Below are 27,002 nucleotides of genomic sequence, written 5' to 3'. Positions count from 1 at the left end.
ACAAAACAAATGAAAGAATAAAGCAAAACACTTATACAACTTGTCTTGTTATAATGGGTTCATTTAACATTCTTGATATATACTATTACACAGAGAAATGTACATGAATGTCTGTTCTAAAAGCATTCAAAAATGCATGGAGATGTGTCTGTTTCTTACCTCTTTTTCAGCTATCTTACCAAAGACTTGATCTTTACAGGAATGGAAAAATGCTTAAAGAGTAAAATTATTAACATAGGAGAAAAGTTGCTTTTTTTTTTTAAAGTTCTCAAAAAATTTTGCAACTGACTATAGAGGATTTCATGTTAGAATAAATGGTATTGACTCTTCTTCAGTTTCATTCTGCCCTCCCTCACTTAAACCAGAGCCCTTGATAACAGGCAGGCAGGATTTCCAGTGAGGTCCATAGGAAATGCATATTTTACCTATGGAAATTGTGCACTTAGGTGATTCTTAGAGATTTAGAATTCTGTTGTTAACACTGGTTTCCTAATTCCTGTGTCTGTCACAACAGGGACCCACACTGTGTGAGAAAGTTACCTTTGCAGAAACGTGAGGATTCTCTTTTGCTTAAAGGAACATGTTTAGAAAGATCATTGTGAACCAAAAGATTTCACCCTGATGTTTAGTGTCTTCTGTGTTCTGATAAGTTGGACCTCATTTAAACTGTGAATATATTGAAACAAAAACTAATTTATTTTCTTACATTATATATGCCTTCAAATTTAATTAAGAAAAGTGATCTTCCATTTTTTATATGAAAGAGGTTGAACTTACCAAATGTTAGAGCAGATGCTATTTCTTATTGAGACTCTATCCATTGCCATAGTTCAGTGTCTCTTGTATCTTACACTGGAGTTCATTATTTTTTTCCCACAAAGTAAAACTCTTAAAAGTTACCATATATTACACATTCAGTGTTTCAGGCAATATACTAATGTTTTGCATAATTACCTCATGTAATCTCCAAATAACCCTGTTGATATCAGCATTCCCATTGTACAGATGACACTATTAAGGCCCAGAAAAGCAAAATGATATACCCAAATGTATACAACTAAATGATAGCTGAGTCAACATTCAAACTCTGAACTGTCTAACTCTAAATAAATCTATGCTCTAAACCAGCATATCACATTAATATCTGTTGAATTTGGATTTTTTTTTTGATTGGTTCCCTTTTACTCTAACTTGAATAGAGTTGTACAGTAAATGACTGATATCCTAGGATTACCTTTGAATGTCTTAGGATGAAAAACTGAAGAAGCTGGTGGAACAGAATGGAACAGATGACTGGAAAGTTATTGCCAATTTTCTCCCGGTAAGTTCATAATTTTTTCTTTTGGTAAAATGAAATCTTCTCCCAAAGATTTAAATAAGATATCCTAGGAGATGATATTAAGACATTACATATTTGCCCATATATAAGCAGTGGAGGGGGCATGCCTTATCCATAACTTATATTTCTATTTTAATGCATATAATTAAAGTTTCTAAATGTATCCTTAAACGACTTTTACAACATACTTTAAACATTTGCTTCTTATTTTATCTTTTCATTTTTTAGGATAATATAAATTGGCATTTTGATGATTTGTTATATGGCAGATGACTAAATTCATGATATTTCCCCCAAGTCAGCTTCTTTTAAATTTCATTCTTTTTTCAGTAGCCATAATTCTGGTACCCTGGTTTAAAATCTTGGAGTCCTTTTAGATGAATCCCAATCCTTGACCCCCAACACCCAAGCAGTGACTGAGAAGTCTGGGAATCTTCTGCCCTCTTCCCTCTTCTCTGGACAATTGCATTGGCTTCCTCACTGGCTGACCTACGTGTAGCTTTCCACTTGCCCATCCATCCCAAACACCATTGGCAGATGGAGCGTCCTAATATACAGCTGTGCCTTACTTTTCAAAGCTAGCAACAGTGACTTAGAGTCTCACAGATTAAGTAAACTGCCTCAGCCTGGCATACCAGGGCCCTCCCATATGGCCTCAACTTATAGCCCCAGTTCTGTTTCCTACTTCCTCTATGTAAGCAAGTTTGGTTGAATTCATTTCTGCTTTCCCTCCTGAGGGCCTTTGTCCCTGGGAATGCCACATCTTAAAATGTTCCATGCATCCTTCAAAGGTCCTGTCAAGAGCTTTTCCAGACTCCTTCTAAAGAAACACAATTTCTCCTCCTAAGGAGATTCTCCTTTTCCCACCCCAATATCATTTTGCTTTGGTTTCTTCTTGGATATGAATCAAATTCCACCCTCTATTAGTTATTATATATTTGCCCTTTGCTTATTACAAGATTGTAAGCTCTTATAATGTAGGGCCTACCTTTATTCATCTTTGTTCCTTCTGCAATATTAAAAATTATATCCCTAAATTGAAGCACATCTCTTAGTTTGAATGAGAAGCAAACTTGAGTCATTTAGAGTGGGTTTCCATAAAAAGTCCAACGTCAGTATGGAATCTCTAAGATGTCTTAGTACACGTGGGTACTTCCACATACAACACGCTGAGGTTAAGTTTAAGTTAAATTGACAACCAGATATGCAATATGATGGTCCTTTAGTTCACATGGCAGGACTATTTGCCTCAGGAGACAGAGCTTCTAATTTTAGATGCAACTTTGATATACTCTTTGTATGTTCTTTAGGTGTAAGTAATGAGGGATAGGTGAGCTCTCCAAACATGCCCTAAAATGTTCTTGAATGTTTCCACTGTATATTGTCCATGTGTGATTTATATTACAACAAAGTCTTCATGTGCTTATCATATCATATCTATATCTTATTTGTCTAGAATCGAACAGATGTGCAGTGCCAGCACCGATGGCAGAAAGTACTAAACCCTGAGCTCATCAAGGGTCCTTGGACCAAAGAGGAAGATCAGAGAGTAAGTACTTTCTTCATTGGTATGTGATTCACAATGATGAATATTCCCCAAATGTCTTTGTTGAATGTTTCCCAACTCATGAAACAGGTAAAGTGTGCAAACAGGAAGCAAAGGACTCCATTCCCATATTTCCCATGAATGAAAGCAGATTTTTAGAAATTTTCTAAAGATCTTGTAACATGAAGAATGATTACACTGACTCATTACATAACATTAAAACAGAGGTTATTTTTGTGTGTTTATCTGAAGGTGATAGAGCTTGTACAGAAATACGGTCCGAAACGTTGGTCTGTTATTGCCAAGCACTTAAAGGGGAGAATTGGAAAACAATGTAGGGAGAGGTGGCATAACCACTTGAATCCAGAAGTTAAGAAAACCTCCTGGACAGAAGAGGAAGACAGAATTATTTACCAGGCACACAAGAGACTGGGGAACAGATGGGCAGAAATCGCAAAGCTACTGCCTGGACGGTAATAATATGTCAAAAAAATTTATTGATTGGGTAGAATGAGGGAGTGGGTATTGAACATTCTGTTTTAAAAATGTATGGTGAATGAATTACATTTTATCGATGGTAAATGTTTCACTAGATAAACCAGTTCCATAGTTTTTACAACTGGAAGAGGTCTGAGGGTTTATCTACTTGAGGACTTACAGAATCCGCCCAACAGTGAGCCTGGCTGGGGCCAACTCATTGAACTCTCCTCAGCCTCAGTTGCCCTAACTGCAAAATGGGTTATAACCTACATCACGAGGCCAATGTTAGGATGTAAAGTAAAATGAATGTAAGAGCACTTTGTAAACTACAAAACTCTAAACACATAGAAGGAAACCAAGGGTAGATAGTTTGTCTTTGATCTGAGTTCACATAGGTGGTTAAGTGACCAGAAGGAATTCAGCTACCATTTTCCTGTTACCTTGTTTGTTTAGTTTTACCACTTGGCTTAATTTTTTTTTTCTTTTGAATGAAGAAAGATTGTATTTCTAGAATTATCCTACTGCTTCTGGGTTTTTTAATGGTGTCCTTGTTATGCTTTCTTTTTAATGAACCAGGCACAAAGATGACCTCATTATGAGGGGTGTCTGTGGAAGCTCATTTTTTCCCACTTTGCCCATTTAGTTTATAACAGATTTTGTTTCATTTGGAAGATACTTTTTATTATAAATCTTACATAAACATATTCTAAGATAGGAAGTATTTTAAATATTTTTATTCTTGAGCTTCATAAGCCAAAAAGTGGAGGAAGGGTCATTTGAATGAGGGCCATGGCTCTGGTGGTTTATGGAGTGTTCTCTTGTGATGTTCCAGAGCATCTCCTCCTTATGGGTCAGTCTGAGCTTAGAGAATTCAAGAGGTTGATGAAAGGAGGCCTTTTCTCCCATGTGGTCTGAGAGGATACGCTGTTGATTCTTCTAAAACATTAAGGGGCGATTGAACTTCCTCTTTTTTTTTAACATACATTCCCCCACCCCCGTCGAAATAGTTAAAAGAGAGGCCTAAAACGGTTTTTCTGAATTGAGAAACTGTTTTCCTGAGAATTGAAAAACTTTAGTAAAAATGCTTTGCAATTTGAAAATACATGGGGCCTTAGCATCTCAGCCTCCTGGATCCTGTTTTACACTTTCACCTCTGCTGGTGGTTCCATTTGTCTGGTTGTGGAACCATTTGAGGTGGTTTTCAAAAGGTGGGAATTTTTTGGGGTTGTTTTTTTTTTTAACTCAAAATTTCTGGCTGGTGCTCTTCTAGATAAAGAATAGAGAGGACAGAGGCAGCAACATCACTGCTCACCGAACTTCACCGGGTGCCTGTTGTGGTGGGTAGGCCCTGCTAAGCCACACTCACAGGAGTAATTTTCTAAGCAGCTAGAATTTTGAGTCTTAAAGTTACTAGAGTCTTGTACCACAAATAGTCAGAATAAACATGGAGGGTGTCATACTGAAAGTCCTCTTTTTATCAAGGAAACAAAATGGCTAAAAGATTTCAAAATTTATAGAAAACTATATATTCGTATTATGTAATTTGGAGAAACCTATGGATTTTTACTTAAGTATAAGGGGAAGCATGATTTTTAGGAGACAGAGAAGACAGAGACAATTAAAAAGAAAAAGAAAAACACTAGCAGCAGACCAAAAGACCTCCTTTAGGAACAGTTTTCTGTCAAGTAACTGTCATTGAAATTGAAATTTTTGTTTGTAAAATGTGTATGTGATGTATTTCTGTGCAGAACTGATAATGCTATCAAGAACCACTGGAATTCTACAATGCGTCGCAAGGTGGAACAGGAAGGTTATCTGCAGGAGGCTTCTAAAGCCAGCCAGCCACCAGTGGCCACAAGTTTTCAGAAGAACAGCCATCTGATGGGTTTTGCTCATGCGCCACCTTCAGCTCAGCTCCCTCCAACTGGCCAGCCCTCAGTTAACAATGACTATTCCTATTACCACATTTCTGAAGCACAAAACGTAAGCCCTGCCTGAAAATTTCGTTTGATGAGAGAGAGGGTCCTTTTAGCTCCAGGTACTAATGATAACCTTGCAGCTGCATACATCTCAGAAAGCTTTCACAAACAGGATCATGATCGATCAATAGGGGTAGGTCTTGTTGTCCCTGATTCAGATCCGGAAATGGCGATGTGAAGTGATTTGCTCAGGCTCACACAGCTCCACAGCTGGCAGAGATGGTACAGCCCGGGATCGGAGTTACTTGATTCTAACCTGCTTAATTTGAAGTTAGCTTTTGAATGTAAATTTACTTGATGAGGTGCTGCTGAGGCAGAAAGAGGAGGATGGAGGTACAGTTGTATCTAATACTTTTTTCTTCCAAAATGAAAAGTGAATGTAATATTGCACTTAAAGAGGAGGTAGTCTGACGCTGAAATTTAACAGATAAATTCTGGGTTCATTCTGGTAATGATCTACCTGAAATGTCTTAATTTGTTCACTCAGTAAATGTTTATGGTTTTACTGTGAGCCAGGAACAGTTTTGTGACACCATTGTCTGACATCCCCTTTTATCTTTCTTTGGATCGATGTGATTCCTTCTTCTTTTCTTGATGTTTATGTTTATGGAAAGAAATCTTCATAATGGGTGGAGAAAGAAGAATAAAGAGAAAAGAATCAAGAAACTTAATCTTAAAATTAACAATAATAAATGGTGAAATGTACCCAAGAATACAGAGATCATAAGAAAATTCTATGCAAAACATATTCATTACATAGTTTTTAACTCTTCTCTATCTGTACCATGTATTTGACTACAGACTTTCCTGAAAGGTCTCAGGAGAACGTAAGAGGTTCTGTGCTCTTTACTAAAACTTAGTAATTCACAGAAAAGTATTTTTATTTATAAACATCTAGTGCCATCAGTTTTTGCCGTCAAAACTTCTTCCATACATTCATGAATATATTTTAGAGTATATTTTTCTTTGTGTTTTTCCTGTCAGAATCGATGAGCACTTTAAATTTCTTTCACTATGTTGCTTTAGCTATGGAACCGTTGTTAAAGACTTGGCTAAAATTTCAGATTAGCATTGGGTTTAATTTTTTGTTTATTTTGCTTGGTGAATTTTGTCAGAAAAGTTTTTTTCCCCCTTAGTCCTAGAGTAAAACTTCAGGAAGCCAACAAGTCTCCTGAAGTATCCGTACCATGAATGACTCAACCTTTGTTTGTGTTGCCTTTTCTGATGTAGGTCTCCAGTCATGTCCCATATCCTGTAGCGTTACATGTAAATATCGTCAATGTCCCTCAGCCAGCTGCTGCAGCCATTCAGGTAAGACCATTTTAAGATCATTTCATAAAGAAACTCATTAGCTGCTCAAAGCACAGATCTATTTCCTTCATCTAAACACTCATTTCCACCTGACTCACTGAAGCAAAAAGAAAAGGGAATCATGGAGAGGTAGGCAGAGTTCTGGCCAGCAATCTTTCACAATCTTCACTTCCAGAATGAATGTGTGCCGAAATTCTCTGATTCTCTGATGTTAGAAGTTGAAGCAGCTCCTCAGGGAGCATCTTCTCTCTCCTCATCCCTCCCTGACATCTGGAATAACATTCACAGGAATTTCTACAGTGGGCAGATTTGGTTGGCGTTGATTCTATGCCAAGGCTCTTTGGGTTCTGTATGGTCCCTCCTGAATGGCAAACCACGACCATTGTATTTACAGCTTCCAACCAGACCTTTGTCTTTCTCTTCTTCCTTAACTTTTAATTTCAGAGACACTATAATGATGAAGACCCTGAGAAAGAAAAGCGAATAAAGGAGTTAGAGTTGCTCCTAATGTCTACTGAAAATGAACTCAAAGGACAGCAGACGCTACCAGTAAGACCTCACAGGGTGCTTGAATGAGGGGGAGGATAGTGGCTTGGCCCCAGTGCTCTTCCATATCTTTTCCCTTCTCTTCTGAATGTCACACTAATCAAGATTCTATCCACTAATAATGTTTAAACACTAGACACTGCTTGTAATACCAGAGAGTTGGTGTCAGAATGATGTTGACTAATTTGGAAGTTGTCCTTTTGTCTTGCAATAGAAACTCAATATCCACTTTTTTTTTTCAATATCCACTTGTGATTCTCATCCTCATTTTTTTTTCTCCTGAAGGACCATAATTAATTCAAATACTAGCAGAGATAATAGGAAAATCTGCATTTTCTTTTTTTTACAAAGCTATGTATCTCTCTGGTGCCTCGGCATTTGATTTCTTTTCTTTTTCTATTTTTTTTAAACTAGCTTTTCATACTTTATCATTTCAGACATGATTTGGTGCATGTTCGGTATATACACGTAAAAATGATATATATAAAATCTCTCCATAAATAACACAAATAATTCCCTTTTGTTGGCATGCACGAAAGCTGTGTGGACCATTACTGGATTTGGACATCTTTTCTAGTGATGGGGCAGCACACTGAGAAAGCAGCATGTACTTTGTAACGTATGTCGTTAACCAACAAAGAGAATAAAAGAGCTGTGATAGCCAGTAGGTATTCTTAGGAGTAGATTTCTTTTGGTTAAATAACAAAATGATTGTGTGCACATGCATATGATAGTTCGACCACTTTTTAACTTTAGTTAATGTTTTGCAATTTCTCCTGTTGCGTGGTCATGCTGAAAGGAGACTTCTGTTAATTTGCTCTTCTGCTTTCCTAACCACGTTGATTTGGCAGCCCCTCACTGCATCGGTGCAATCCGTGGCACTAACAAGGAATAGAAGCCACAAGAATATATGCAGATAAAAACAGCTCTAACTCTTGAATCCTCCAGCCTTTTTGTAGGTTGGAGTGAGAATAGCCGAATTCTTAATTGGCAGCAAACATTTATGGTCCTCTTGGAAATTATATTAGATTTTTAAGACATCCCATGTGATTGTAGCCCTTTGTAACATTGTCCCTCTATTTGCAGTTTTAACCAACTGATGACCACTAAAGGAATCATAGAGATGACAGGCTATACCACTATTAAAAAGCAGGGTCCTGAATTGATAAAAGGAAACATCTTGACAACTGTTTCATAGGCGCAAGTTTGGGATGATGCAACTACTTTTATCTTTCCTCTAACAGCATCTGATACCTTGTGCAACTTCATTGCTAAGTTCCTTCTTCCTTTCTTCTCCCCGCTCTTTCTTTATTCCCCCACCCCCCTCCTTAGACCCAGAACCACACATGCAGCTACCCCGGGTGGCACAGCACCACCATTGCCGACCACACCAGACCTCATGGAGACAGTGCACCTGTTTCCTGTTTGGAAGAGCACCACTCCACTCCATCTCTGCCTGTGGATCCTGGCTCCCTACCTGAAGAAAGCGCCTCTCCAGCAAGGTGCATGATCGTCCACCAAGGCACCATTCTGGACAATGTCAAGAACCTCTTAGAATTTGCAGAAACACTTCAATTTATAGATTCTGTAAGTAGAATTTTTAAGGCAAGTTAATGTTTTTGAAAGGGGAATTAGGAAACCCACTTCTCAAATCATTGCCATTTTCTGTAGCAAATAACATGTCATTAATGTAAAGGTAAAAAGTATGATTTTAGTCTTTGTGTATATGCTTTTTCAATATCTGATTTCTTAGGCTACCCAGATAAAAGGTAGCTTTTCAACATTTCCCTCAAAATGCATTATTTTTTTTAATTATTGGAGTACAGTCAGTTACAATGTGTCAATTTCTGGTGTACAGCATAATTTTCTAAAATAGTAAAGTTAATAACCTTTAAGTAGAGCTTGGGTTATAGAAATGATATTTGGATTATTTTAAACTTTTTTTTTTACTTTGTTTACTCCTTTGTGTTTCTCTAGAAATGTACTTTGCTTTTGGATAGCACATTAAGAATTACATTCACTCTGAGCTTCAAGCCATTTTTCAATGTATTTAAAGTAGTAATAAGTTCATTGGTGGTGCATGGCTTTCTCCACAAAATGTTGATTATTAATTAAGTGTCCCAGTTGGGTCACTAAGACAAACCATCTCTAGTGAAACAAGCTTGAGTTCAGCACCCCAAAAGCAGACACTCTATTCATTTCCTTTGTTTCCCAGTTAGTTAAAAAGCATTTACTGCATACCCATCAGACAGGGGATGAACACTGCCAAAATGTGCCATCCAAAGTTTCTTTTCTTCTTTGGGTTGCATGCAAATGATAACCGGGGGGCCCCTGCAGCATCTGAGTAGGGCCAGCTGTAGACACACTATGTGTCTACACATAGCACAGAGGCAGCATCATAGACACACTATGCAGTGCACCAGAACAACTGTTCATCCTGAAGCTGTTTCTCAGGAAGTCCAGCACAAGGACCAGGTGTTTTCTCTGCATTCAGCATCTCTTTCTCAGTGCTGTGTTTCAGGTGATGGCACACAACATGCACACACTGTCTCAAAGTTCTGCACCTCCCACATTGTTTCAGGATTCTTCATCATGGTGTGATCTCAGCAGTTTTGAATTCTTTGAAGAAGCAGATTTTTCACCTAGCCACCACCATGCAGGCAAAGCCCTCCAGCTTCAGCAAAGAGAGGGCAAGGTGAATAGACCCGCAGGAGAGCCTAACACGAGGGTGAACAGACGCAAGTTGAGTGAGGGTCCACATGACCCGCTCAAGCCCTTCCCTCCTGCGAGGCCCAGCGCAATGCCACGGGTCAGCCTGCGAAAAAAGTGGGGCCAGGCCAGCCCCTTAGCCTCTGGACAATCTAGTTCCTTGCTATTTGCTGACGTCAGCAGTTCAACTCCCAAGTGCTCCCCTGTCAAAAGCCTACCCTTCTCCCCCTCGCAGGTAGAGCACAATTTCTGCACAGCTGTTACTAATTTTCAACAGACACCTGAGCCTTAATAATCTAGAAACTAATCCTTTGGAACAAATGACTAATTACTGTTGTCTTCACTGATTTCGTTCCCTTGTTGTTTCTAGCTGTTGCTAAGTCATTCTGCCTCCCAGAATTTAGACTGTCTGTAGGCTGACTGATGATTCTGTCATAATTTTGTGACTTTCTTGGTGATTTGAAAGATGGTTAGTTGCATGGATGTGCTTTTATTTCCTTCAACACTAGAGTTTAACATTTCTATCCTTTCCTCTTCTCCCATCTCTTCCCTCCCTTTAAGAACTTCAACAGATTTTTTTCTGCCTCTTTGTTCACTTATTATTATGTGATTCACTGACCCAGGGGAGGAGGGAACCAAATTATGTTTAGAAAACGTTTAAGTTGCAACTGGAAAATTTTAAAGTTCCAATCCGTCTTTAAGTGGAAAAGCTTTGGAAGAAAATGAGGAACAAATGCTTAAGAAAAATAACGTACATTTCAATTTCAGTTTCTCAACATTCGCTCTTTTGAGTTGTGCTGTAATATTTTATTTGCACAGTTTTTGCCAATGAATATTTCTGTTTCATACAGTTTTTTTTTAAGGAATGGAAATTATAATTCTTATCAGAGACTTGTTCCTTAATTATTAAAATAATTCAAATGAATAGGTAATTTGGCACTTTAAAACATTTTTTCCAATTATGTCTGTTGAGTTTGTTTTAAGAACAACTTTAAGTGTGAGCAAACAACATGCTCACGAAAAAAAACTATCTTGTTTTTTACTTGTATTTCCCAAACTCTGTTCCAGAGAATGTTAGTTCTGGAAGACTTTAATGATGTTCCAGAAAAACATCTAAATATATAGGTATATAAGTTTGGGAAACACCGAATCAAACAAAATTAAAATGTTTTCTTTTCTGCAGGACCACTCAGAGTTTCTTTGTTTTTTGGGGTTTTTTTCCCCACAGTTTTAAATATACCAATGTGCATTGTGAATTTCTAGGAGGAGATTACAATATGTGTGTTTCCCAAATTTATTTTACCTTAGAACTGTTTAAGGAGCATCTATTATCTTTCCAGAACATTAGTGTTCTGAGAGACACAGCTTATTATTCAAGAATCTTCCACATAATGTCAACTTTCTATAATAACGGTTCATAGATCATTAAAGAGAAAAAACAAAGTATGAAAGACAATCATTACTTTCCCCCCAAATCACTTTAACACTTTTAATGTTACTAAAGAGTGCATGCCATTCTCTTTAATGGCAAGTGTCATTTATTGAGAATATTTTCTTAGGATTTTGCAGGTTTTCCAGCATTGACACTAGATTTCATTTCTTGGAAATCATACTCCAAATTTTGGGTGCTCAATTCAAATAAAACACTGTCTGCTTGTTAACATCACTATTATTTCATATAGTGGGTCAGTAAAACATACCTGCTTATTAACAACGTGTGATTTTTTTAACTGGGCTGAATAAAGAATCACTGTTTAAGTAATTTTTTTTTCTTTCATCCAATATTTAGTTCTTAAACACTTCCAACAACCATGAAAACTTAGACTTGGAAATGCCTTCTTTAACTTCCACCCCTCTTAATGGTCACAAATTGACTGTTACAACACCGTTTCATAGAGACCAGACTGTGAAAACGCAAAAGGAAAATACTATGTAAGTCCTTGTTTCAAGAAAAAAAAATTATTTTATTTACTTATATTTAATTAATAGAGTATAGCCCCTAAGCGTCTGATCCGTCTGTATGTATATAATTTTACCGATCCATTTGTATGTGCATAATCATGCATATCTTCACATTGAATATATCTGTCCTGGGCATGTTAGAACTACCTAGAGGTGGAAGGTGAGAGAATAAACTAAATTACACCTTGTAGTTCACTTCAGAATTTCCTGTAAATGCAGAAGTAGTTTTTATATGACTTTCCATTCAGTTTTTCTGTTTGTTCAATGAGACCCTTTCTTCTTACTGAAAACAAGATTTTCAACCTCTTTTCCACTCTGATTATAATTGAATGAGTATGGTTCTTTACTTAGTTCATTTTTTTAAGCCTTTTTTTTTCTTTTTGAAATTTATCTATAGATAGGACCTCTTTTGCCATCCTCAGGAAAATTACGTGATTAGAAGCCAAGGAGTAATTAAGCCGTCATTTATATTCAATAAAGACTTAACCAGTTTGAAGACACAGAGAGAATATCAGTATAAATTATAAGAAACCTTTTAAAAAATGCAATGGTATTATTTCCAAGTACAATAAATACATTTTAAAAGATTAACTTATGTTTTCTGCTGTGGGTAAATAATGAATAGATAAGACTGATTCATAAATGACATGCGATCTTCACAATGCTATGGTCATTATAAAGACTTAGGGGCACTGCGTGTGTTTTCAGAATGGTTAAAGAAAGGTGAGAAATATTTCAGTGTTCTTAGTTTTAGGGTATTATATTTTGAAATATTTGGAAATACGTGATGTACATATTATCTTTTTCTTAACAATACGTATATGATTCCTCAGCATACCCTATTCCATGTTAATAAGAGTTTATTGTATTCAGTAGAAAAATATTAAATTTAATAGGTAGAGAACTATAAGGAACCTATGTTCTTTTATATTGAATCAACACTTGTTTTCTTTTTAAAGTTTTAGAACTCCAGCTATCAAAAGGTCAATCCTAGAAAGCTCTCCGAGAACTCCTACACCGTTCAAACATGCACTCACAGCTCAAGAAATTAAATATGGTCCCCTGAAGATGCTAGTAAGTTTTAGTAAAGTTCTTAGGTTTGGCTGGTTTATTAGTACAGACAGAAATTTTTCTCTGATGCAAACATACCCAATCTTCCCTTCAGCCTCAGACACCATCTCATCTAGTAGAAGACCTACAGGATGTGATCAAACAAGAAACTGATGAATCTGGAATTGTTGCTGAGTTTCAAGAAAACGGGCCACCTTTACTGAAGAAGATCAAACAAGAGGTAAACACAGGACCCTCTGGAAGGAACAACCTTGTTGCCTTTGCTCCTTGTGGGCACCTTGATGTGTCGGGCAGGGACACTGTGTAACAGCACTACTTGGATTTTCATACAAGATGCAGTTAAGAGGTACTGCCAAGCTGTAGGCATGTGACTTTGCATTTGGGAAGCCAGGCTACTTCTATCTCCTTCATGTTTGAACAGAAAACATGTTAGAGAGGAGAAAGGAAAGAAAAGGAAGCAGTTTTTCACTGTTGTGTTTTTTTTTTAATCATTGATGTATAGATGGATAGAAGACTGATTTATACATAGATGTTTAATTTTTGGACATCACAGAGAATTAAACTTGAAATAATAGTATCTTTAATTCATAGTATAAAAGAAAAGGAATATAACCTGCCAAGATGAAAGTTTTAGCTTCCTGGCAAGAAGCATTTTCAACAGGTTAGATACAGTGCCTGTTGAATTTAATCTCATATAAGTGGTTGAGAGAATGGCCAGGAATTTACTTTCTTTTTCAGCTTTACTGAGATATAATTGACAAGCAAAATTATAAGATATTTAAAGCATACAATGTAATGTTTTGTTATATGTGTGCGGAGTAAAAGGATTCTCCCCCATTGAGTTCATTAATGCATCCATCCCTTCATGTATTTACCTATTTCTCAGTGAGAACATTTAAGTTCTACTCTCTTAGCAAATTTCAGTTGTACGGTACGGTGTTGTCAACTACGGTCACCATGTTGTTATACATAAGATCTTCAGACCTTATTCATCTTACAGAAATTTACTCGACTGTAGCTGTTTCATGGGATGTTCTAGTTCTAGAAACAACAAAGCACTTCCTGTTTGCTTTTAGGTGGAATCTCCAACTGATAAGGCAGGAAACTTCTTCTGCTCAAACCACTGGGAAGGGGAGAGTCTGAACACTCAGCTGTTCACACAGGCATCTCCTGTGGCAGACGTGCCAGTAAGTACACGCCCATGTATGAGATGTTGGGGCCTCACAGAATTCTGTGTGTGGCATGTGGGGCTCCTGTGGTTTCAGCACTCTGTAGTGCATCCTACTTCTAAATGTTCTCTCCCACACGATTACTTCCTTACGGTTATTAACTCTGAATATTAAGTGAGATTTTGTTTGTTTTGGAAAGAGATTCTGTTCCATTGCAGATTTGTTTATTATTTATTTTCTTATGATTTGAAGAGTCCTTGCCACTTGAAAAATCTGCTGCATGAGTATATATATATTTCCATGAAAACAGAATGCTAATTTTTACATTTTCTTTTAATTCACTTATTTGTCTTCTAAATGTAGTGCAGGTTTCCCCTACTATCTGAAAATACAGCCTCCCTGTGAAACCTTTCATTGGCTAAAAAGGCATAAAGCAAAAAAAGGAATTACCTTAGGACATATCTTGGTAACAGGTGCAAAAAATAAATTTAAAATTTAAAATAACAACCAAATGTAACAAAACAGAAACAGATTCACAGAGAGAACAAACAAGTGGTTGCCAGGTGGGAGGGGGTCAGGGGAGGAGTGAGATGGGTGAAGAGGATTAAGAGATTCAAACTACCAGTTATAAAATAAATGTCACAGGGGTGTATGCATAGCACAGGAAATATAGTCAATGTTTTTTAATAACTGTGTATAATGTATAATCTATAAAAATATTGACTCACCATGCTGTACACCTGAAAGTAATAATGGTATTTTAAGTCAACTATACCTTAATAAAAAATGAATAAAAATAAATAAAGTGAGATAAAGCACAGATGCTCACACAGTTCAGAGCTATGGGGCTTGATGCTAAGATGCTGAGAATAGTGCCCGGGGAGGGAGCTTGGTGGTGCCACTCTAACTGCTCAGGGCATGTGCTGCCTCTAAAATGGCTGGCTGCAAAACAAAAGCAAAAGTCCTCTTCAGATTCCTCTCGGTTAGCACTAACAGGTACTCATGTAAAAGCACAGCAGTGTGAAGTGAACTATCGAAGAGTGGAGGGTACTCGTACTTCCTCCTTGTTAAGTTGTCTCCTGTTTGGTTTTGTGCAGCGTAGCACTACTCATGGTGTCTGCAGTAAATGCCCTTCATTGTACCCAATACTGCATTGCTTTCGTCACCGCCATTTTCTTAATAGGCTTTATTTTTACAGCAGTTGTAGGCTCACAGCAAAGTTGAGCAGAAGGTACAGGGATTTCCCATATACCCCCTGCCCTCACGTATGCATAGCTACCCCGTTATCAACATCCCCCACCAGAGGGGCACATTTGTCACAACTGATGAGCCTACATTGACACATCATCACCCCAAGTCCATAGTTTACATGTGGATCCACTCTTAGGGTTGTATGTCCTATGAACTTGGACAAATTTATAATGACTTGTATCCACCATTATAGTATTGTGCAGGGTGGTCTCACTGCCTTCAAGATCCTCTGTGTTCTGCCATTCATCCCTCCCTCCCCTCTAACTCCTGGCAACTACTGATCTTCTTCCTGTCACTGTGGTTTTGCCTTTTCCAGAATGTTATACAGTTGGAATCATACAGTAGGTAGCTTTTTCAGACTGGCTTCTTTCACTTAGTAATATGCTCTTAAATAGCTTCTGTGGCTTTTGGGGCTTGGTAGCTCTCTCTCTCTCTCTTTTTTTTTTTTTAGCACTTAGCCATCATTTTCAAAGTTTATATCATGTGAATGGTTGCCCTTTTCTCTTATGGAGAATCAGAGCTAATAGCAATTGCTAATATTTATTCAGGATGTACTAAGCAGTGAGTAATATTCTAAGGACTTTAGATGCATTAACTCATCTAATCCTCACAAGCACCCTGCAAGGTTGGTAACATTATCATTTCCATTACACCAAGGGGGAAACCGAGGCACAGGAAGGCTTAGTCACTTGCCCAAGATTGGATAGCCTGTAAAGTGATGGTTCTGGGCTAGAACTTTCACCTAGTTCTCCATTCCAAACTTTTCATCATTATACCATACTACCATTAATCTGTAACTCTAAAATATTTCCATACCGATATATGAAATAAACAGTTCTCTCACCAGATCTTAGTAAATCTTTCATTTTTAAAAGCACGTATTTATTAATTCATTCAGCAAGTGTGTTTTGAGTGCCTACCTCATGTCTAGAACTGTATGAGACCCAAAGCTTTTTGTTTTAATGGTGTTTGCCACAGTGGGATTAGGGTTAGTACATAGTTGAGTTCTCCATTTAGCTCATTGGGAAGAGAATTTCTGGCAGATACCTGCATTTTTTTTCCTGCTAATGTGTGTCACCTCATAGTAATCTACTCTCTAACGCGTTAGAATTGTGTCTGCTCTCATACTATCCAACCTCATTTAAATTTCCAATCATTCTCTTTCCCTTCAGAATATTCTTACAAGTTCCGTTTTAATGACGCCAGTATCAGAAGATGAAGACAATGTTCTCAAAGCATTTACAGTACCTAAAAACAGGTCTCTGGCAAGTCCCTTGCAGGTAATTACTCTTCCAACATTGGTGTCTTAAAAATCATTCACTAAAAAAGTGTCTTCAAAAACCTCCTCTTAGACATAGAGGAGTGATGCTTTTAAACAACTCCCAATGCCTTAAAAACTCCTTAAGTTCCTTGTTTCCACTCATATGAGACACACTGGAAATTTCTGTTAGAGCAGGTTCCCAAAGCATGATGAAGTGAGACACTTCTTACTGTGACTGAGACTAAGATCACTTATTACACTTGTGTTAATATCACCTTCTTCTGCTTTTAATGATTTTATACAAAATTGTTATAGTTTACTTTTAGTTTCAAATTTTTCATGTTTTTCTGCTCCCTCACTAAACCGTTCAAGCTCAGGCTCTGCTTGGATTTTAAATGGAATTTGAAATTAGGTAGCTGGAAAATAATTACAATAAATTTGACTATCAGAGTGAGAAAGTCAACTGTCAGTGTTATGTGGCTAATCTGTAGTTGAACATCTGCTCTCAGGTTTTAATATCAAAAGAGACTTCCCTTTTTCTGAAGGAGGTGTATATTGATGAAATACAACAAATTCCAAATTAATCCTGAGCCAAATGTAAATAAGAATGCAAATTTGCTCCCCTAAATTATTTAAAGCAGTTCCCAACATTAAGTATCATCAATACCCAGCCACCTGCTGAGGCCTCCCCTCCCTCCCCCACTGTGCTACACTGAGGGAAATGTGGAGAACCCAGATTCAGAAATGGAAAGTCACGTTTGTCCTGTGAGGGGAAGGCACTGTAATAGGATGTACTTTGAGAGAGTGTCCTGTTTCTGGAAGGGCTGTCCCATCACTGCCGAAGGCCCTCTCTCTCCAAATTGTGAGAATCTTAAAACTTCCCCTTTTCAAGCACTTGTGATATTTAGCATTATTTTTAAGTAATATAAATACAGCTGGAAGGGCTGTAGGTACGCTTCGTCTCTTCATTCCATCCAGTTGCTTTCCTTGTGGCCTTTTTCTGATCTGACTGCTTTGATGGAAGTTGACTGTTGACCGGAGTGTGCGGTAGGGAAAGTCATTCTTTGTGGGGAACCTGGAGTCATTTTTCAGTCAGTCAGGTCTGGGGAGGCATGTGAAGAAGGCTCAGAATACTGCAAAGAATTGGAGATGAGGAAAAGAAGGAACCCTGCAGAACAGGGACACAGAAAGGGGGTTAGAAGGGTGTCAAGACAAAGGTCAGCCACTTCAAAGTTTTACCTGGAGCTGATCCTAGATCCGGGGGGAGACATTGTTTTTGTTTTCCTTTCCCTCTTCCTTACTAAATTACTTGGCCTTAGGTTTCCAGAGCATAGAATTTGACTATTGCTATTAGTACATTAATTAAGATAAGCTAGGGCAAGTTTTGTGTGTATTTTATAACCTAGGCTGGGATCTGTCTTATATTTCTAGTAGGATAGAAAAAGTGCATTCTAAGTTGCAAAATGCAGAATGTAAGTATCCTTGGGGACAGTTATCATTGTGTAAGTTGAAAACTTTCCTTAAAACCAAATCCTAAAAGCTTTTGGCCTAACCAAATAGTATTTAGCAAAACTCAAACTTAAACCTTTATGCAGATACAAAATGTATCGAGCTGAACATGGTACAGTTATCAAAAATATATAAAGTTTGATAAGAATGTCAATATTTGTTTAAAAAATCAGTTGTCTAATTTTTACCTTAAAGTTTTTAATGCTATTGCATTAAAAATTCAGTATGAAACTTTATTATCAGCATATTTATATTTTATTCGATGGAATATTACTTATCTTTGAAACTCAAGATTAAGTAGTAGCTCTGTTTTTATTAATCTGTGTTTTCTAGCATATCAATGAGTCATACTTGGCACTCTACAGATTCTAACATTATATATTGAGATAAAGCCATCTATGTACATCACACAGTGAAGGTAACACTTGTCAGTTCCACTGAACAGTTGAGACCTACAAACTGATTTTGGAGTCAGTGCTTCTGTCTATAGTGTATGGTTTTGCTATGGATTTAGACCCCTCGAGTATATTTTAATAAACTGCTATAATAGATAACTAATTCATTTTAAGAAATACTCACTAAAAGAGTGATTGCATGTCATGGAAACCTAGCTTCTGATACCATAGAAATATGTGATTTCTAAAACTTTCAAATTTTTATGATAATTATCAAAAAATACATCAAATGATTCTAAATATTTAAACATAGATTGTCTATATTTCATATGATCCTGACCTAACAATATTTATATAGGTTGTAAAGCAATTTGGTAATTTTGTTTGTTAAAAACATTATACTTTATCGTATGTTTCCATTGATAAATCAATTTGACCTAATTAGGCAAACATCTCATGCAGGGTAGTGTCAAACACATTGTGCATTTGTTAAATGATCTGGCTATTCAACTTAAGTACTTTATATAACCTAGAAGTTTCCTAATTTGTACTTACAATAAATCAAATATTAAATGGGATTTTATCCAGTCTAAACCACCTCTTGTCATAGTGCATTTAGTTAAAACAATTAAGTATGATTCCTAAAATATTTTTAAATTCTTTTATAAAATGTAAAATATCTATCACTTGTATAGTGCAGTTGTCTATCCATCTAATTGACTAACCAAGTTTACTTAGGTACAAGAAAAGTTTATTGAAGACTACACTAACTGTGCAATTCTGTGTCCTGTCATTTCAATGTTAATCATCCCTGGCTTAATTGTTGCTTAAATTAAATACTGCTTTAATTTAATAGCCACATTTTCTTCTTCTTTTCTTGGAAACAGCCATTTCCCCCAAGGTGCTCTGATTCTTTTAGTGGGAAATGGTGTGTAGAAACCAAAATCAAGGTGTTAAGTATGCCCATTTGTTATGTAGGTTGTCATTGAGAAGCAAAGAATTCTAATAATTCAGAACTATTCATATATCCCCTAGTCCATAAACTATAATGCTTAGAGGCTATGATAAGCCATTATGCTCAAATAAAGTTATATTTGTTTTTCAATTATTTATGCTTGATCTTTTTGAGAGGAATTTGCAGCAGCTGCATAATAGTATAATTGTTGGATTTCTTCTTGTGTTTAGTCGCCTGAATTTCAATTGTAAAAATAAACAGGGGCTCTTGTAATAAAAATGCTCTGAGACATTTTTAATATTTGTGTGTTTCATGTAGCTCAGAATGTGTGAGACTTTCACACTGGACCATTATGGTATTTTTCTCACATTGTGTAGCAGTAGAGAATGGAGCCTTGAAGCTTATAAAACAGTCACAAATGAGGTAATAGACGTTCAGCTTAGAAAGCTTTCAGTTTGGAGCAGGAAAGGCAGGTTCACTATGGAACACTACTGGATTCTGCTGTTTAAAGTTACCCTGAGAAAGCCCAAGGCAGGCAGACACACACACACACACACACACCACACACACACACACACACACACACACACCCTCCTTCAGCAAGGAGAAAAGACCTGTTTTTCAGTTTGCTTTCAATTTACTTTACATTTTGAAATAAATATATTATGCCAATAAACATTAAGGTAGACACTTTCATTGGTAGATCTGAAACTGTACTTAAATTATAAGCCTCTGAACTTCTGTATTTTCCCTTAAATTATAATTTCCTTTTATTCCTATTTAAAACCCAAATGTTAAAGATGTGTTCATATGCTTTTTACTCACTCACTTTCCTCTTTTTTGTAACCACAGAATGACAGCCTTAAATTTTAATTTCCTGACTTGGCTTGTCCTGGCCTTACTTTTTTTTTTAAAACAGTGAGTTTAATTTAAGTAAATTTCTCAAGCCATTAATAAACACATTTGCACAGCATCAAGGAATCTTAAAATATTATTGCTAGCAATTGAAGCTCACTTTTTCAGTTCCATGTGCTTTGGATTGCTCCTGCCTTTATACGAATTGTTTATGAATTTTTCAAAAAAATAGGGCAAGCCCTTTTTGCATGATCGGCATTGCTAGGGAGTGTAATAAGCTAGCATGCAGGCGGCAGGCACCAGGGTTCTAGCCTAGATTCCATCATTTCTAATTGCATGTCTTTAACTCATTAACTTCCTCAGACCAAAATGCTCTCATCTAGAAACTGCAGACCCCCATACTATTTCCTGCATTGATCATACAAAGTTGCTGTGAAGATCAGATGGATATGACATTACTTTCAAAATGGCAGCACACTTGCCACTTGTACATTGGTGGGACCTATTTCTAGGCAAAGGGTGTTCACATTCCCTGTCCTTAGAAACACAGGCAAGGAGGCCTTCCCAGCAGCCAGGTCCATTTGCACCGTGGCGTATTATTTCCTCCAGCGTGTTCTTTCTCATTCCTTGTTCCACTCTTGCAGAACTGTGTCAGTGGGTCACCGACAGAGATTGCTGATTCAACTGATTCCTGAAATAAAGGTAGTCAGATCTCTTTGGTGTTATGGAGATGAAACAGCTGACTTACTGCTTTTCTCTGTTTTTCTGCTGCTTGTGTTGGCATGTCAACAGATGTGGAAACAAACTGTCTCCATGTGACACGGATATTTCTGGGCATTTCCTAGTGCAGCAGTCTGTTGTTGACCTGCTCCCTTGGATACCTCTGTGTTCATTTGGTTCTCCCTTTGGGTCACTTTTTTCCACTTGCCCTGGCAAGATTTCACAAAGCTGTCAGTAATAGTTCAGTGACCTGCTTTCAATACATCTTATAAAATAAGTTTGCCATGTACAGCTTTTTGGGTGAACATGGAAAGGCTAAATGAGTGAGGAACGCAAGTTGAGCTCAAATTCAGAGTGCCCTACCCCAGAGGGTACAGGACGTGGATTTTTTTGTTTGGTTGGTCTTAGTAAACACTGTGATATTGAGTCTTCCTTGGGCTCACAGAGATAGAATTGCTTTAGAACAACTTGGCACTTGTCTTAATCTTAACAGTTTAAAACTAATACGTAACTAAGGAAAGAACTATTCTTCCAAAAAATTGTGACACTGAGGCTATGTGATTAAAATTGTTAGAAAGTCTATCAATATGTAAGGTGAAACACTGAGGACAAAATCCAAATTTAGGAAGTCCATCCCAGTTAGCAACTGTCAGCTTACACTTCCGTGGGATGTGGAGGCACTGCTGGATGGTACAACCTTAAATCACCATCTGGACCTTTGATCCACTACGGCTTAAGGCTCTTTTCTATGAAAAGTTAGCAGCCCCAGAGTTGGGAGCTTTTAATTGTCTTGTGCAAACATAGGGAAGCATTTATATGTAGAAAAAGTTTGGTAACCATTAACTTTACCTTAGGGACACTTCATCTCAGGTTCTTTCTTGACTTTCAAAATACAGCTAAAGATTTCTATGTTATCTCTCATAACTAATGCATTTTAAAAGATGCCCCTTTGGAAAGGAATTCTGACTTTTGAAGTGATAGTCCAGAGTAAGTATTTTCTTCAGATGGGTGAAATAGAATAATCAGATTATTCTTAGTCTTTTGGACACCATTTATATCTGCTTACTGTTTTTAAAAAAAGAAACAACAGAAAAACATAATACCATTTTGTGTTTCTTTGGTTTTACAAAATCATTTTTTATAACTTATGCAAGTTCTTTTGAGGCCTGTGAATTGTAAAGCACATACATGCCAAAACTTTTGACATCAGCAGCTATTGTGTGAAGCTGCTCTATGAATACAACAACAATAGTGGTTCTTGTTCAGCATGATGAGGAAAAAAAAAACCCATTCATATTCTAAGCGAAAATGTGAAAATAATCTAATTCTGACAGAAAACCACCTGTGGACATGGTCTTGTCTCATTTTCTTTCTTCTGTCTTCTACAAAGGATCTGTGTATTTATTTAAAGTGCTTCAGCAGGATATCCCAGTTAAAGCTCTGACAGTCTGTTTATAGTTCACTTCTGCCCAGGGGCAATTAAAGGTACATTACGGGATAAGGAAGATGACTGGCGGGCAGGAGGAAGAGGATGTGCGGGTGGATTATTAATGTTGAAATGAATAGGGGGTAGAGTGACATGTCTGCAACAGCACCCTGGGTTAGTAATTTAGCAAGAATTCCTGTGCAGAAATCCGTAATTCTTATCAATTCTTTTGTGTAAGTGAAAGTAACGTTTAAGGAGAGAGAATAAGGAGGATGCACAAGGATCATATACGACAGTATTAAAACATATTCTTCTAGCACAAAGACATGTAATCCCCTTTGTCAAAACTATTCCATCTGCATGGAAAGTTGGCCTGGGGCCCCAGGGCTTCAGGGTAAGGTGGGAGAAGGAAATAACAAAAGAGGAGGCAGCTGCCATTTTGGCTGGTAGACCTCAGCATCCTTTCTTTTCTTACCTGGGTACCTGACCTGCTGCTCTTCCTGTACTTTCATGAAGTAGGTGTGTGTCTGCTCTGACCAGTTTTCCCATTCATGGCCATAAGAAGTGCTTGCTTTCCCCCTTCACGGTACAGGAAAGGAGCCACCCACTTATGCTCGCCTTTCTGTTCAGCATTCAGTGGTTCTCGCACACAGTGGCTCCTGTGTCCTGGTGTCTGTCTATGCTGGGAGGTGAATTCAGGTGTTCCAGGTCATCTTGCCCTTCTAGACTCTGAGCTTCAGGGCTTATCTGCCCCTGAAATGCTCTGCTTTCTGGACTTAAGATATTTCAATTTGTTTTATTGCTTCATAAATTTCATTTCAAGTTAGGAGAAGCTGACTGTTTTAAACTTTTTTTTTTCCAAAATACTAGTTCAAAATATATGATATGTTCTTTATATTGACCTGTTTTAAATATCTGGTTCTGGAAGAACTGCCAAACATGAGTAAAGTGATGAGCCATCTGGGAGCTCCAACAAGAGCACAGTCAAAGTTCAAGTGGAAAATCAATTAAGCTGATAATTCTCCTGAACAGACATTGGGATTCTGAATTAACTCAAGTCCTATATTGCCAAGGATCAGAGCTTTTTACCAGAGGCATTGTCAAAGCAAACATAAGATTCTTTGAAGACAGTGTTTAAAACACTTAATTTAAACATTTAGAAAATTAATTCTATAGTAATTGAAGCACAGCTAAGCAGAAAAATTCTTAACCAGAGAAAGACAGAAACAATCCTTCCTCCCTTCCTCCTCGCTTTCATCTCCATTCTCACTTCCCCCTCATCTGTTTCTTTCTATTCTTTCAAAATATGTATTTTTGGGTTTCATGTGTAGCTTTCTGTAATTTTATGTTACATATAAGATATTAGTATATTAAGATATTTAATTCTGTGTCGTCTTCAGTCACTTGCTTTTAGGATCCATGCACTTTGTTCTAAGCACATCATTGGTTCTAAGCCCTGCATGGTACTCCTGGTGGACAAGCCACCAACTTTTAACTGTTCACTCTCAAATGCTAGGTATTACATGTCACATTGTTATATGTCAGTCACGTTGTTACTTTGTGTCACACTGTCATATTGTTCTCCATGTGTCTCTGCAAACACAAGCTCTGTACATTTTATTTGTTAATTGGGTTTCTTGTGTCAATTTGGTGTTTTGGTGCTGCATTCAAAAATTTTAGCAATAATGTGTAAGCAATCAACTAAAATACAGGATTTGGGTGGACAGATATACACCAGAGAAATACGCATATTTAAGCCACTTCCTTCAACCTAGAGAAACATCATTTATTCAGAACTGTATTAAAGAATGCTTTAACTACCCTGGTGATTTTATTTAGGAAAACATTAAATGTGACTCAGTAGTAGAAGTCGGCCCCCTGTCATCTCTGTCCTGTTATTTTGTGATTCACAGTTCCAGGAAAACATTATGATAACCCATCTTGCTTATGTAGTATCAAGCCTCTGAGCCTGGAGAGTAAACTTGTGTAAACTTGGATGGTGCCTTTTGCGTCGGTGGTCAGATGCACAACAGATTAGGCAGAAACTGAGAAATCTAGTCCTATGAAAGCTGACAAGCTAGAAACATGGTGCTATAAGCCTTATGTCACTGAAACTTTGTTCCAGACCCTAGGCAGGGAAGCCCCATCACCATTCAAATAATACATCCGTTCGGAATGATCTTACCTCTTTGCTAAAAAGTCTGATGACTGTGACAGCTCATCTAAATGCTTCTTCCTGCATTCCAAGGCCCTGCTGACCTCACCCCACCATTTCCCACTGATAAGAACTCTGATGGAAGCGGCAGCTTACACTTACTGGAGTCTGGATTCACATTCCTGCTTCAGCACTTCTCGGCTGGGTGACTTTAAGGATGTTGCCTAAGTTCTCTCGTTCTTTAAAATTGCTTGCTCTGTGAAACAGGTGCAATGAGCCATACCTATGCCACAGGTGTTTTGTGTGAGAATTAAATGAGATGATGTGTGTAGAATACTTAGAAGCATGGGTGGCGCGGAGTTTTCCCTCTTTGCACTGACTGCTAGAGAGCTCAGAGCCAAGCTTGAGGTTGACACCTAGCTGCTGCTTGCAAGTTCATGGCAAGTGTTTTGAATTCAAATCTCACCTCATCTTTATATTATTTTGCCACATTCTCTGTGACCCTGCCTTGTCCACCTTTTTAAACTTGTAAGCACCTCAAATGGTTTGGGGAACAAAATAGGGTTCAAAATAGTATGTATTTTGGTTGGCAGCAACATAGAGGGAAGGCAGGAGCGGAGCTGGGCAGGAGACAAAGGTTCGAAACTACCCCACTACTTACCAGTAGAGCGGCCTTGGGCAAGCTGTCTGCACTCCCGTGTCCATTTCTTGCCAGTTAAAGAGAGAATGAACCTCCCTCCCAGGTGGTTGTGCTGTGTCAGTGAGATCACGTGTCAAACACCAGACACGGATCCGGATGCTACCCGTATTAGCTCCATCTTATCTCTTCCAGTGTATCTTTAAAAAGTTTACTCTCTGAGTAAACAGCTATTTCTAAATTAATCGATATTTTAATTGATATTTTAAAATATATACTATGTTTAGTTGGTGTTGATCAATTCCAGCTCCTACAGGAGCTGCTTCACTGGGGCGGCTCAAGCACTCACCAGTTTGCTTAATGAGTTAATGCCCACAACTCACAGGATTATGCTCACTCCTGCCTCCAGCTTGGTAAAACCCTATGATAGACAGAAGGCACTCAAGTATGAAGATGCAGCTGTAGCTTATCATCCTGTTTGGAGTGGGTTTTCTCTCTGAGCGATAAACGACTTCTGATCATTAATATCACTTGAGAATGTTGGGTTCCTGGTTGTCAGAGAGCGAAGATGTTATCTGACCGAGGCTCCCCTGTGTCTACTACTTGCTCTCTGGAGGTCAGCACTTTTCCTGCTGGCCTTGCTGGGACGGGGGGTCCCTTTGCGGGTTAACCATGTGCTTCGCGGTCTTGACCTTGCCCTCGCTCTTTCTTCCTCTTAGCCTTGTAGCGGAGCCTGGGAAGCTGCATCCTGTGGAAAGACGGACGATCAGATGACGGCTTCTGGCCAGGCTCGGAAGTACGGGAACGCCTTCTCAGCCCGGACTCTGGTGATGTGAGGCGTTCCCAGACAAGCATTATGATTTTCAGAACACTTCACGTTGACTTGGGATATATCGTTCCTCTACATGAAACTTTTCATGCGTGGGAGAAGAGCCTATTTTTGTTGTGGTACAACAGTTGAGAGCAGCACCAAGTGCATTTTAGGTGGATGAAATCATCTCCGATTTCACCCAACTAAAAGGATTTTTTTTAATAAATAAATAACAGTCTTACCTAAATTATTAGGTAACGAGTTGTAGTCAGTTGTTAATATCTTGATGCAGATTGTTTTTAAACATAAAATGATTTATCTGTATTTTAGAAGATCCAACAGACCAGTATTTTTTCCTGTGATGAAGTTTTTGAAATTTTACACACACAAAAAAGGTACTCCAACATTTCACTTTTCTCAACCACTAAACACAATGCATTACTATAAATGTTGGCTTAATACCATAGAATAATAAATCAATATTGTAAATGTTCATTTATGGCTAATAACATTGGAGGTACATTTATTGTACTAAACCATTTTATGAGGGTTTTTTTGTTAGCTTGCTTTAAAAATTATTACTGTATGAAATAGTTTTATAAAAAAATTATATTTTTATTCAGTAATTTAATTTTGTAAATGCCAAATGAAAAAAAAAAATGTGTTTTGCTGCTATGGTCTTAGCCTGTAGACATGCTGCTAGTACCAGAGGGGCAGTAGAGCTTGGGACGGAACGACAAGAAACTTGGTGTTAGGTAATTGACTATGCACTAGTATTTCAAACTTTTTTATTTTTTATATATATATATATACTTTTTTTTCCTTTTGTAATACATTGGAAAACTTGTTTGGGAGATTTTTTTGCATTTGTTGTTGTTCTTTGTTTTATTTTTTGTAATTGTTGGTTTATAAGAG

At 37.5% G+C, this 27,002-nt stretch overlaps 1 protein-coding gene across 4 annotated transcripts in view; it reads left to right on the top strand.

Moving 5' to 3' along the window:
• MYB (MYB proto-oncogene, transcription factor) overlaps nt 1–26,792 on the top strand; it is a 32,015-nt gene extending 5,223 nt beyond the window's left edge. Inside the window, exons 3-16 of one of the 4 annotated variants that reach the window (XM_064486667.1) lie at nt 1,250–1,321; nt 2,796–2,888; nt 3,138–3,358; nt 5,114–5,348; nt 6,575–6,655; nt 7,100–7,204; nt 8,534–8,788; nt 11,700–11,842; nt 12,832–12,946; nt 13,038–13,163; nt 14,020–14,130; nt 16,536–16,643; nt 20,983–21,040; nt 25,996–26,792. In XM_064486667.1, coding sequence (XP_064342737.1) covers nt 1,250–1,321; nt 2,796–2,888; nt 3,138–3,358; nt 5,114–5,348; nt 6,575–6,655; nt 7,100–7,204; nt 8,534–8,788; nt 11,700–11,842; nt 12,832–12,946; nt 13,038–13,163; nt 14,020–14,130; nt 16,536–16,643; nt 20,983–21,033 — 1,716 coding nt within the window. In that variant the 3' untranslated portion in view covers nt 21,034–21,040; nt 25,996–26,792. Of the gene's footprint in view, nt 1–1,249; nt 1,322–2,795; nt 2,889–3,137; nt 3,359–5,113; nt 5,349–6,574; nt 6,656–7,099; nt 7,205–8,533; nt 8,789–9,782; nt 10,146–11,699; nt 11,843–12,831; nt 12,947–13,037; nt 13,164–14,019; nt 14,131–16,535; nt 16,644–20,982; nt 21,041–25,995 lie in introns of all 4 variants that reach the window. The other 3 variants (XM_031456377.2, XM_031456380.2, XM_064486668.1) reach the window with 3 other exon arrangements.
• The last annotated feature ends 210 nt before the right edge of the window (nt 26,793–27,002 follow it).

Source organism: Camelus dromedarius, chromosome 6 (genome assembly GCF_036321535.1).
Source record: "Camelus dromedarius isolate mCamDro1 chromosome 6, mCamDro1.pat, whole genome shotgun sequence".
Classification (NCBI taxonomy): domain Eukaryota; kingdom Metazoa; phylum Chordata; class Mammalia; order Artiodactyla; family Camelidae; genus Camelus; species Camelus dromedarius.
Note: the sequence above shows the minus strand (reverse complement) of the source record. Positions and strands in the feature narration are given on the sequence as shown.